The 13817-nt window shown below is 28.1% G+C and overlaps 4 protein-coding genes across 4 annotated transcripts; 2 read left to right on the forward strand and 2 right to left on the reverse strand.

Moving 5' to 3' along the window:
- Positions 1–135: 135 nt before the first annotated feature.
- On the reverse strand, positions 136–3483 carry TTI1 (Tti1p; the record flags this gene model as incomplete). Its single annotated transcript, XM_064857865.1, has 1 exon — positions 136–3483. One exon carries the CDS (start codon positions 3481–3483, stop codon positions 136–138), a length of 3348 nt encoding a protein of 1115 aa, XP_064715225.1.
- A 580-nt stretch (positions 3484–4063) lies between these two features.
- GLN4 (glutamine--tRNA ligase) lies at positions 4064–6496 on the forward strand (the record flags this gene model as incomplete). The annotated part of the gene is made up of 1 exon (XM_064857866.1): positions 4064–6496. The coding sequence occupies one exon, from the start codon at positions 4064–4066 to the stop codon at positions 6494–6496; it is 2433 nt and encodes an 810-aa protein (XP_064715226.1).
- Positions 6497–7121: 625 nt separating this feature from the next.
- On the reverse strand, positions 7122–9278 carry LCB4 (sphinganine kinase LCB4; the record flags this gene model as incomplete). Its single annotated transcript, XM_064857867.1, has 1 exon — positions 7122–9278. The coding sequence occupies one exon, from the start codon at positions 9276–9278 to the stop codon at positions 7122–7124; it is 2157 nt and encodes a 718-aa protein (XP_064715227.1).
- Positions 9279–10642: 1364 nt separating this feature from the next.
- Positions 10643–13798, forward strand: CIN8 (kinesin motor protein CIN8; the record flags this gene model as incomplete). The annotated part of the gene is made up of 1 exon (XM_064857868.1): positions 10643–13798. One exon carries the CDS (start codon positions 10643–10645, stop codon positions 13796–13798), a length of 3156 nt encoding a protein of 1051 aa, XP_064715228.1.
- Between the last annotated feature and the right edge of the window lie 19 nt (positions 13799–13817).

A 13817-nucleotide genomic window follows, 5' to 3' on the forward strand; every position in this document is an offset into this window, starting at 1 on the left:
AAAATAGTCTATATAATAATGAAAGTTAAATATCTATAAAAAAATACTATGTAGAAAGATGTTTGGAAAAATAATTGATTACACAATGATCACAATGTCTTTGGATCATAGGGAAACATTTTCTCAGTCATAATGTTATGTTTGATTCTGGATCATGCAGATGATATCGCCAAGTAATGTCGATCTTGTTTTGATTATATCTGGTGGGATCACGGATAAACAACAAGTGATTATATCTTTTATATTTAATTCACCCAAAGTATACTCAGTCAAGGATACGCCCTTTAATAGCATATTTGACATCGAAATTAATGCAGCTTTTGTCATAGTAGGGAACTGGATTCGCTCTCCTACTTGTTTTTGTGTTCTAGCAAAATTAGATATTGCCGTATTACGATTTATGTTAATTTCTTTCATCAGTAATAATGGGCACTGTATCTTTAAACGGTCCCATAATTCAATGAATCTCCTTGAAATAAAATCTTGAGAAAATGTGATTATAATTTCTGTGGTCAATGAGGCAGAATTTATGATAGAATAATCTTTATCAAATAAACATTGAGTCACCGAGTCCCATACTTGCGCCACTTGAGGAAGTAAAGAATCATATTGAGTTGATAACATTGGGATTGTCAGTTTCATTACTTTTAATATTTGAATCCTTAGAGGTTTAGAATTATGAGTTAATAGCCGATCTCCATATTGAAGGATTTGAATCAATAATCTATATGATTGTCTTGGTATTGGTGATACCCATTCATTTTCTTCATCACTTTTATTTGCACTATCAATGGCGCCTTCTTCATCGTCGCTGTCATCACCATTTTCACCACTATTTTGTTTTTCATCAATTTCTTGTATTTTCAATCTCGATTCAAAATATTCTTGGAAGGATTTTGGTTCATTTGGATCAAATGGTAGATCTTTATCAGTTCTGCTAATGTTATCTTTATTATTATTGTTGTGTAACGGCAAGGCTTCCTTTAATAAGGAAAACAATTGTGATTCATTAGTACATCCCCATGGTTTAAAAGGATTATTATTTAGATGATTCGAATCCAATTTTAAGTTTGATTCATTATTAGATAAATATTTTTTGTTCATTTCATTAACTATGACTTCAAATAATTGGAATATTTGTAAACATAATTCTTGATAACCATGATAATAGTCTAATATTTGAAATATGGTCTCTAAGATATCATTAAATGATAAAATAATGTCATAACCTGTCATCTTACAGATCATCATTAACACTGTAGTCACATGATTTGTCATTCCTATGTTTAATCTTTGAGAAATGGATTCAATTAGATAATCCACATTACTAACAATAAGATCATGTATTGATCCTTGATACAGTATTTTGGATAATGTATTGATACATGAAGATGCATGGAATTTGATCATGGGTGAGGATGAAGATAAATGGCTAACAACAAGGTAAAGATAATCAATTAATTCACTTTCAAAATTTGATCCCATCAATATACAACTACGTTCAATTATTTGTATAACTATAGAGATTAATCTTTCTTGTTCGTATGATAAAACATTAAAATTATTAATTATTTCTTCTTGTTGTAATAAGTTTATTGAATACTCTAACAAAACTAGGCAAGAGTCCTCGATATTAGCTTGTAAATCTATATTATTGGAAGTAAAATCACCGCCATTATTATCTTCATCAAATGTAAGGTAAGAGTCAATAAAATTAGTTGAGTGTAATAAATGGTTATTATTATTGTATTCCTTACTCATATTTCCAATATTATTGGGTAACAAATTTAGAATCATCCATAAAGCCGAATTTTGGAATGATAATGAGACATTGATAGTTTCAATATTTTGTAAATATACTTGAATTAAGTAAGGATCGAAATGATTAAACTGTCCAATGTATTGTAAAAGTGTAATAATCTCAGACTCCATATCTTTACTCCAAACTCTATTATTGATTCTTTCATTATTGTTCTTGTTCACATTAATGCTATGGGGATTAAAAATAGAATTTGCCGAGTCCTTGATAATAACATTATCTTCCTCAATGTTGGTAATATTGTCCATTGATTGTAGAGTTTGGATTACGTTTGTCTGCGAAGGATTATTTTTTAATAATGATTGGTTCTCTACGTTCACAGACTGAATTAATTTTAAGAAGATTTTATCGAAAACATTTTTATCCAATATTTTGGAATTTAAACTACTTGTGTCATTAACACTGTTACCAAAATTTAATTTTAAAATAAAATTAATTAACTCAATACTATTTGTTTGATTCAGGTTGATATTTGTATTTATTTGAGATATCAACTGTGTCAAATATTTACGTATATTAGCTTGAATGGAGTCCTTCAATTGTGGGTCATCTAAATAAATGGAGTCAAACGAATCAAATCTACATTGAATTAAATATTTAATCAAGTCATCCTGACATATCGATACAATAGAATTATAACATGATCTAAAACATGATTTAATAAATTTACAAATTGATAAATTGATGTAGGGATTACATCTCCTCGCTATTAAAATCGGAAAACATTGATTTATAGCCAACTTTATCTGTTCTCTTGTGGCTAATAACCATTTCTTATCTCTATGATTAATCTTCGTAGCTTTATCAGTTTCAATTTGTTTTAAAGTGGTGTCACTATATATTGTTACAATCAAAAATTCAAGTAAATCGATTGATTTAATGATACATTTGTAATTGACTCTTGGTTTAATCACAAACTTAATTAGGTTAGAGACATTACCAGGTAGAATATTTGATAAAGTTTCACCATTATCAAAATTTAAATTATTTTGATACAGATTTATTAGATTGGCAATTATTAGTAATTGTAACGAGGAGTCAGAAAGCTTGTCATTGTGATTTGATAGAATATCTAATTGAATAGCAATCAAATTAGATAGATTTGATAAAAGAATATATTTTGTGTTATCGTTGGTACTGTTGTTGTCACTATTTTTGTTAAATTGATTTGAAAACAAATGCGGGCCATATATCTGATTATTAATTGATTGAATAAAGTTAGAAAAAGTTTCTACTATAAGCCGAAGGGCATATGTATCGGTATTATTTTTATTTTTATCAATTATAGACTGCGATAGATAATTGACAAAGGGGAAGATATTTGTAGCTAGCTTTAAATTAAGTTGATTTGGGTATATCCATGAATAAATACAAAATTTGTTTAGGATTGCTAGTAGCTTAGTAATAATTTTAGCATCTAGTGATTCAAATTGGATGATAATTTTTGCTAACGGTATCATAATATAGTCAACCAGACTAGGTGGGATATTTACATTATCAGAACCATTAAGTAAAGTATTTTCAGCAGATAACAATTTAGCCGATAATTTATTTTCTAATTGCACTAATTGAAGATATAATTCCTCATGGTTCCATTGATCAATCGGAACGTTGAATGTCAATTGAGATAACTTGACACACGTTGGTTTAAATGTGTTAAACATCCGAGACGCAAAAGATAGAAGAGTATATGGATATGGTAGAGGATTGTACGTTCAAGAATCTATAATAATGACAAATCATATGTGGAAATAGCACGACACCACTATTCATGATATATATATATATATATACATATATATATTTGTAAAATATGGCGGCTAGATTAATTATATTTGAATGTTGAACAGAAGGTTTAAAACTGGCATGTGAATGTCACGTGTAATAATATTACCTTTTTAATTCTATGTGCGGGTAATCTTTTTGCTTTTAATTTCAATTTTCAATTTCAATTTCAATTTTCTTTTTGTTTGTGATTTCCTCTTATTTTTTTTTCAGGTAAAATTGATTAAATTGTAGATAAATTGTAATGTAAAAGATATAGAGATGATATTAAAAATACTTGTACAAGTATTTGAAGATTGAGCTAGAGATAAAAAGATAAAGAGAGTCAAAATATAGAAAAGAAAAATATTTAAACGATTAAATACATAAGTAAAGGTCAATCGAGTAATTTGGTTGATTGGCTGATTGGCTCAAAGTTGTGAAGGGAAAAGAAAAAAACAAAAGGATAAAAGTGAAAAAATGGAGGACTTAACAGAACAATTTCAACAATTTGGATTTGAAGATTCTAAGATTAAAGAAATTTTGAAGAATAAAAAGGTGACCAGCTCGTTGTCTTTATTATTGAATCAATTAGATTCTAATTTATCACCACTTAATAAACAATCACGTTCTTTGATCCATAATTTAGCATCTCTTTTAAAAGGTAACGATTTACCAAATTCTGAATGGATTGTTCATGCTATTCAAAATGGTCAATTAAAGACAAATTTACAAGTTGAATCTGCTTTTAAATATATTTCTCAATCAGTTTCAAATAATCAAACCCCGACTGTTGAAGAAATGAATAAAGAATCTGGTGTTGGTGTTATAGTTACTGAAAAGGAAATAAACGATCAAGTTGAGTTGTATTTCAATGAAAATAAAGATACCATTCTAAATGAAAGATACAAGATTGTACCAAAATTATTTGCAGCAATCAAAAATTTACCTGAATTAAAATGGGCAGACCCAAAATTATTTAAACCAATTATTGATAAGCAAGTTTTACAATTATTAGGTCCAAAGGATGAAAGAGACTTAGTTAAGAAGCCACAAAAGGGTTCTTCTAAGAACAAGAATAACAATAATAATAAAACAAAGCAAAATAAGGATACAGCAGGTGATTCTGTTCCTAAGCGTACCATGTTTAACGAGGGTTTTCTTGGTGATTTACATAAGGTTGGTGAAAATCCTCAAGCTTACCCTGAATTGATGAAGGAGCATCTACGTGTTACCGGTGGTAAAGTTAGAACTAGATTCCCACCTGAACCAAATGGTTATTTGCACATTGGTCATTCCAAAGCTATTATGGTCAATTTTGGTTATGCTAAATACCACGATGGCCTTTGTTACCTAAGATTTGATGATACAAATCCTGAAGCAGAAGCTCCAGAATATTTCGAGTCAATTAAAAGAATGGTCTCTTGGTTAGGTTTCAAACCATGGAAAATCACTTATTCAAGTGATTACTTCGACAGATTGTACGATTTAGCAGAAGTATTGATTAAGAATGGCTATGGTTACGTGTGTCATTGTACTGCTGAAGAAATCAAACGTGGTCGTGGTATTAAGGAAGACGGTACACCAGGTGGTGAAAGATTTGGTTGTGTTCATCGTGATCAATCTGTCGAACATAACTTGGAACAATTCAGATTAATGAAAGAGGGTCATTATAAACCTGGTGAGGCTATTTTAAGAATGAAACAAGATTTCACTTCACCAAATCCACAAATGTGGGATTTGATTGCTTATCGTGTTTTAAATGCTCCACATCCAAGAACTGGTGATAAATGGAAGATTTATCCAACATATGATTTCACTCACTGTTTGGTTGATTCTTTTGAAAATATCACACATTCCTTATGTACTACAGAATTCTATTTGTCTCGTGAATCCTATGAATGGTTATGTGATAGAGTTCATGTCTTTAGACCTGCTCAAAGAGAATATGGTCGTTTAAACATTACTGGTACTGTTTTATCAAAGAGAAAAATTGCTAAACTTGTTGATCAAAAGTATGTTCGTGGTTGGAATGATCCAAGATTATTCACTCTAGAAGCTATTCGTAGACGCGGTGTTCCACCAGGTGCAATTCTTTCATTTATTAACACCTTAGGTGTCACCACAAGTACTACAAATATTCAAGTTATCAGATTTGAAAGTGCTGTTAGAAAATATTTAGAAGACATGACACCAAGACTAATGTTCGTCTTAGATCCTATTGAGGTTGTTGTTGATAACTTGGATGATGATTACTTGGAAGAAGTTAAGATTCCATATAAGGCTGGTGCTCCTGAATTTGGTGATAGAGTTGTTCCATTCACTAATAGATTCTATATTGAAGGAGCGGACTTCAGTGAAAATGTAGATGATAAAGAATTCTTTAGATTAACACCAGAACAGGCTGTTGGTTTAATTAAAGTTCCATTTACAGTATCTTATGTTAGTATGGAAAAGGACACTAATGGAAAGATTACAAGATTGCATGTTAAATATAATAAAGATGTGAAGATTAAACCAAAGACTTTCATCCAATGGGTTCCAGTGTCCAAGAAATTCAACTCACCTGTGAACATCTATGAAACAAGAGTCTACAATCAATTATTCAAATCTGAGAACCCATCAAGTGTCCCAGAAGGTTATCTATCTGATATTAATCCAGACAGTGAAATTGTTTACAAGAATTCTGTCATTGAACATAATTTCCACGATGTCATTGAAAACACTGAGAAATGGGTGACTGATACAGTTAAGAATAGCGAATTTTATGTTAAAGAAGATTTCAAGAGTAACGAAGTTTGTAGATTCCAAGGTATGAGAGTTGGTTATTTTACTTTGGATTCTGAAAGTAATAAGACTGATAAGATTATTTTAAACAGAATTGTTAGTTTAAAAGATAGTTTATCCAAATAGTTAAATAATATGTATGCATATATATATGCTTGTCTTTTTTGATTGTACATTTATTATTTGTATACTATAATTATTATGGTTGTATTTTGTATAACTTTACAAATTGTTTTACCTGTTTAGTGAATGAAAGATAGAGGGTGAGGATTAGGATAAAAAATAGTTTGTCTATATATATATATATATAGTATTGCAAAAATAGAGTGGGGTGTGGATATAAAGTATAAAGTATATTAGATAATAAATTATTTTTATATTGTAAGCACTTTTTTTATATTATATTTTTCATTATATTTTTTATTTGTTGGTTTATCTAATTATGTATTTATTTATTTATTTATTTAATTTTATTTTATTTTATTTAGATATAATAATTATATATGAATATATATATATGCATGATAAATTTTTATTAAATAAGAAAAAAAAAAAAGAAAAAGGTTCAATTGATCCATGGTAATCTAAAAGATCGTTAATTTTTGTAGATTCATGAAAACACCTACTTTTCATAAAAATTTAATAGGTATTTTTTGTATTTGATAGTAAATTGTTATGAAAATGATAGTGATAATTTCACATCCCTGGCACTTGTATTTTATTTATTTTTTAGAGGAAGGAGTAGGATATGTTATTTGATTTGTGAATCAAATTCAGTATCCACATATGATCCATTTCTTAATAAGGTTTTCAATAATCCTGGGATAACTTCCACTTGTAATGGTTCCAATGGAAAATTTTCACCATCCACAGAGATCACGGTATTATCAATTTTTGGTACTAATCTATAGGCCAATACTTTCCAATGAATCACCTCAGGTTCATGGACATGTGTCCCCTTATCTAGTGACAATAAAATAGGAGTAATCTTATGGATAGGAGTTCTTGTGTCCGTTAGGATCATATCGATAGTTCCATCAGCAGGCAATGCAGCAGGAAAGAATTTGACATCCTTGGCCATATATGGCATTTTCCCAGTGTAAAAAATCGATAGGTTATCAGTAATGTTAGAATCGATTTTTTCCCAATCATCAGGGATTTGGTCTTTAATAGAATATTTCAAATGGAAATCTTTCTCTTCAAAAGGTGATTCTGTTTGATCCCCTTGGTGTATATTGTCAGATTGTGATGTTGGCAAATTATCCGTGATCGAGACCTGTGATGTATTTGGAGTAAACATGAGTACTTGTCTTTTAGATTTGTTATGCAAATAGTGGATATTCAATTGTTTTTTGGTTTTTGTAGCATACTTCACGTAAAGATCACATGGATATTTTTTGTATTTAAGAATATTGAATGCGACACCGATATCGAATCTGACTGGGCCCATCCATCTGATAAATTCTGTGTTGATATCTGATTCAGCGATGACACCTAAAGTCTGTGATAAGAAGGATAATCTTGGATATTTATCTACATAAGAAGGCTGTTGACAACACATTACATCTATCCTAGACTCGATAGATTTTAAAAGACACAGAGTAGAGTATGATGGATTCATTGTCCAGTGACAAGATATACTCATTGCATTCCCTGAGCCACAAGGTAGCTGTGTGACACAGATTTTGTTGAACGCACGGGCTCTATCAGGTCTTTGGTATAATCCATTAATGACCTCATTAGGGATCCCATCACCAGAACAACATGCTATGGTATCGAAAGAATCGACATCTATTTCTCTTGCAATATCTATTGCATGTTGGTAATATTTAGTAAACGCAATTTCATATTTAATGAATGGGGAGGCATCGAGTATTGGCTTAATTTTTTTGTTAAATCTTTGTAAAGCTTTACCTGACCCACCATATGGATTAATTATGATTAGAATGGATTTTTCTTTACGAACATTTTGATAGGATTTTTCAATAATGTGAGAAACTATGTCAAAATTACTAGTTGTTATATCATTCTTATTATTATTATTATTATTATTATTATTAGGCAGTGGATCCATTAATAACTTAAGCTTTGTCGGTATAACATCTTTACCTTTTGGATAAACAAAAGTTAATTCAATAAAAATCTGGTTAATATTATTGTTATTAGTGGTGATAGTAGCAGTGGTATTATTTTTGTTGTTCTTATTGTTGTTGTTACTATTTAATGATTCATAAGTCGAACTTAAATTAATGTCGCTATCAAAACTTTGATTTTGAATATTGACATTATCTTTGTTAATACTATTGCTATTGTTATCATTATTTTTAGTTGTTGGGGTAGTGGTAGTGGTGATAGTTGTAGTATTAGAAATAGGATGATAATGATTCAATAAAGAAGTTTGTTCTTCAACATTTGTAGATTTATTTGTTTGTTTATAATTTTTTTTTGTTTTGGGACTATTTTTATTTTTATTTTTATTTTTAATATTCAGACCAGAAATATTAGTGTCATAAACATCTATATATTTTGCATAAATAATTCTACTGAATGGAATAATAGTTTCATTAGGTATTAAAATTTTTTTACTATTATTATTGCTACAGCTATCACTACTATTACCACTATTACTATTATTACTAATGTTATTAGTATTAGTAGCAGTGGTGCTGCTAATAGTATTACTATAGTTTTGTTTTTGTTTTAGTGTATTAGATAAAGTTACACAAGGACTAATACAGATTAATGTGCTACTGCCATTATTGCTGTGATCAGCGATATCTTCATCATAATAGGAATCGTCGTCGTTATTGTAAGTGAATTGAGATTTAATTCTAATCCCATCGGATGTCAAACATCCCCTAATATGCGTACTATTTGAATAACTGAATGGCATTGCAGATGATGACATATTGGGCAAACAATAAACAACAAACAACAACGAAAAAAAATTAAAAGAATAATATTATGAATATATGTAATCCTCAAATTTATCTTAGATATGCTTAAAAGAAAGAAAAAAAAAAAAAGAATGGACAAATCCTGGACAAATCCTGGACAAAAGATTGGACAGTTATTATTTCTGTATTGTAAAGTAATAATAGCAAGACCTATATATATATATATATATAATCATGTAAGTATGGATGATATATATGGGTAATGGACATAAATGTGCGTGTGCCTTCAATATAACGGGGGAATAAAAAAAATAAATAAAAAAAAAGAAAAGAAAAAAAGAATAATTTCCCTTATCTCGATCTTTATTATGCAAGGTAAAAAAAAAACCAGAATAATAGCAGAAATCCGTCATGGGCGGGAAAGCGGAATTTCCTCCACCGGGATTTATTTCCGAAGTAATTTCCGGTGCGTTTTTGTCTTTTGTTTTTTGTTTTTCATTTAATCACTCACTTATTCCTTGTAATATCAATAAACAAAACAGAATAAAACAAAATAAAAATAAAAAAAAATAAAACATACACACAGTACAAGTCAAACCCTAGCCTGTCCTCTTTTTCCAACATCATAGATATGTATTGTGTGATTATACTGAATAAATAATTGTTGTAAAGATCGATAGGTTTAATAGGGTTTGATAGAGAATATTCCACTTTGGCCTGTTTTCTTGTAATATCATGGTACATACCCTAAAACAAAAATAATTCAAAAGAAAAAAGGAAATAAGAATAGTTGCATATATATATATGTATATACATATATATATATGCAACTATTCCTTCTCTTTTATAGAAGGGAAACATATACATTACATGAACTTATTGTATAAATAATAATACATTCATAGCAATGGGTGTATGGATGTATCTGTGACAGAGTTTGAAAGTTTCCAGAATTAGGGTATGAGTAAAAAGAAATAAAGAAAAGCTCTTTTTCGTGTTTATCTTATTATTTTTTTTTTGTGTTTTTTTTTTTGTTTTTGTTTTTTACTTGAGAAGATCAAAATGTAAACAAACACCAAATATTATTATTATTAATGAAATTATAAGAAAGATAAAGGACTTTTTGACACCACATTTCATTCTCATCTATACTTTCAATCAACCAAAAGGTAACATATTTATATATATATATTTACTTATTAACCTCTTTTCAATACCATAATAGCCTTTTGTTTGTTTGTTTGTTTGTTTTGGGTTTTTCCTCCTCTCTTTTTGATATATTTTAGATAAATACAACAGGAAACTATTTATTTATTGGTTTATTTATTTATTTATTTATTTTCTTTAGCAAATTCTTTCCTATCAACTTTGGATAATGGTTCATATGGATAATAATCCTTCTTTATCCTCTTCTACGGCAACCTCGGAGAGTTCAATGAATATTACTGTCGCTGTAAGATGTAGAGGTAGAAATAAACGGGAAATTGATGCAAAAAGTCCTGTAATAGTTTCTGTTCCTAACACTACCGCTTCTATCAACCATGCATCAACTTATCCTAATGAAGTTTCTGTTAATACAACTGATGATATAGGTATAACTGCAAAATTAAATTCGAAGACATATAAGGTTGATAAGGTTTTTGGTCCAAATGTCTCACAGGAAGCCCTATTTAATGACATCATTATACCGTTATTTAATGATTTTATTAAAGGCTATAATTGTACTATTTTAGTATATGGTATGACATCCACGGGGAAAACTTATACCATGACGGGTGACGAAAATAATAATTTTATTATAAAAGATAAATTTGTATCACGTAACAACATAAAATTAAGTGAATCTGCAGGTATAATACCAAGAATACTTTGTAGATTGTTTGATACATTAGAATATGAGAAAAATATTTTAAATTGTAATAATAGTCATAGTAATACCATTAATGATAGCACAGGTACAAAACAAGATATAGACTATGTTGTCAAATGTTCGTTTTTAGAACTTTATAATGAAGAATTAAAAGATTTATTATACGATACAACTGGTTCAAATTCAAATGATACTATTATACCGCCGAGTAAAAAATTAAAAATATTTGATAATAATGGAAATAACAACAACAACAGCAGCAGCAGCAGCAATAATATCATAAATTTAAAGAGAGATAAAAATAATAAATTTAAAAGATCAAGAAAATCTATGTCAAATAGAAGTTCTTTGCCTATATCATTAGAAAAATCTAAGACTTGTAACAATACTAATACTAATAATAATAATAATAATGTAACTACTACAGAAATATATATTCAAAATTTAAGAGAATTTCATATAAATAATGCTAAAGATGGTTTATTACTTTTACAAAATGGATTAAAACAAAGACAAATGGCTTCTACTAAAATGAACGATTTTTCTTCAAGATCGCATACAATTTTCACTATTACCCTCTATAAAAAATTTAAAGATCAACTATTTAGATTATCAAAACTAAATTTAGTTGATTTGGCAGGTTCTGAGAATATATCTAAATCTGGTGCAATCAATTTAAGAGCTAAAGAAGCAGGTTCAATTAATCAAAGTCTTCTAACTTTAGGTAGAGTCATTAATTCTTTATCTGAAATTAATGAAAACAAAAAAGATGAAGATACTACTACTACAAATAATAATAACAACAATAATGATAATGATAATATAAAAAAGGACACTAATAATAATAATAACAATAATAATATAACAAAAAATAAAACAAAAAATATTCATATTCCTTTTAGAGAATCCAAATTAACTAGATTATTGCAAGACTCATTGGGTGGGAATACAAAGACTATTTTAATTGCTACAATATCTCCTGCTAAATTGGTGTTAGAAGAGACTTGTAGTACATTGGAATATGCATCAAAAGCTAAAAATATTCAAAATAAACCTCGCCTAGGATCCTTTATTGTAAAAGATATGTTATTAAAAGATATTACACAAGAATTAGTTAAATTAAGAGCAGATTTATGGTCTACAAAATCAAAGGATGGGATTTATATGTCACAAGAAAATTATAAAAATTTAATGAATGAAATCGAAATGAATAGAAATGAAATTAAAGAATTAAAACAAAATAATATTAATTTAGAGAGATCTAATACTGCTCTATTAGATGAAAATAAAAGAGTAAATGAATTATTACAAAGACAAAATGACAAGAATACAATTATATCAGACCAATTGATTCAAATTAGAAAACAGAATGATAAGAAAGATATCCAATTAAACGATTTAAAAATCACTTATGAAGATTTAAATAAATCCTTTCTTCAATTAAATCAAAACTTTAATAAAATCAAAGAAAAAGAAACTAAACTAAAATCAAATATTGAATCGGTTTTAGATTTGGAATTTCATTCTCTAGAAGACAGTATTATGTCACAATTAAAGAAAGATCAAACATTGATAACAAATAAAAGTATTAATAATATTGGTCCAAATATCCAAACAATTAAGGATCAGGTAATTCAATTACTGCAAAACACAAAGGATAAAGCTGTATCATTATACAATTCTTGTATTAATGACTTATTAAAAGAAACTCCAACAATCTTCAATCAAATAAACGATAATATAACAAGTATCAAAGATATGACTACAATATATTATAATGATATGGCAGAAAAATTATCAGATTTAAGTGAAGAAAATAACACATTTAAACAATTCCTCGATAAACAGCTATTAATAAAGGATAATATAATTAATAATAAGACTCCATTAGAGAATGATATGATTAATCAACATGTGGAAGATACTTTAAGAACTTTAGAGTTATCATCAAATAATTTAATTCAATCATTACAATCGATGATTATAGAACATTTCAACAATAATAGAAATTTGTTAACTTCTACTGTAGACAATGTCACTAAGAGTGTCTTTGAATGTGATAATAAAGAATTAAAGCCCTATTTTGATAAGTGGCAAAATTCAATAGAGTTAATAAACAAATCAGATTCTATTAATAATAAATATTGGAATCAATTAAATACACATGTTGAACAAGTGACAAATGTAATACAGAATTCCAGAAGCTTAATAGATAATTCAATAAAAGTGATTCAGAATCAAGATATTCTAAGTGATCAAAATATGAATATTATTGAAAAGATTAATCAGGATAAAATAATTGATAAAAATTTCAAGACTATTAACAACAATATTAATATATTAGATCAAAATGTTCAAAAAGATTTTGAATTTAAGAAAAAATCCATAGGAATGATACAAGGTATGGAGAAAAAGATACGGGCCATTATACATGAAGAGGTAGAGAATTTAATTAATAATGATGATGATAATATTATTATTAACAGTGGGAAGAATATTGAGAATCTTAAAACTTTTAGAAGTATTAATAATTTACAAGAACAAAAAAATGAGCTACAAATTACTGTACCTTTAAGACCAACATCATTAGTAAATACAGATTATAATGGATCTCTCATACCGAGATCACGATCTGTTAGTCCAAAAAAAAAGATTATTTAAAGAAAGCAATGATCAAAAT

The sequence above is a fragment of the Arxiozyma heterogenica genome (assembly GCF_036370985.1).
Source record: "Arxiozyma heterogenica strain weizmannii chromosome Unknown scaffold_16, whole genome shotgun sequence".
Taxonomy (NCBI): Eukaryota; Fungi; Ascomycota; class Saccharomycetes; order Saccharomycetales; family Saccharomycetaceae; genus Arxiozyma; species Arxiozyma heterogenica.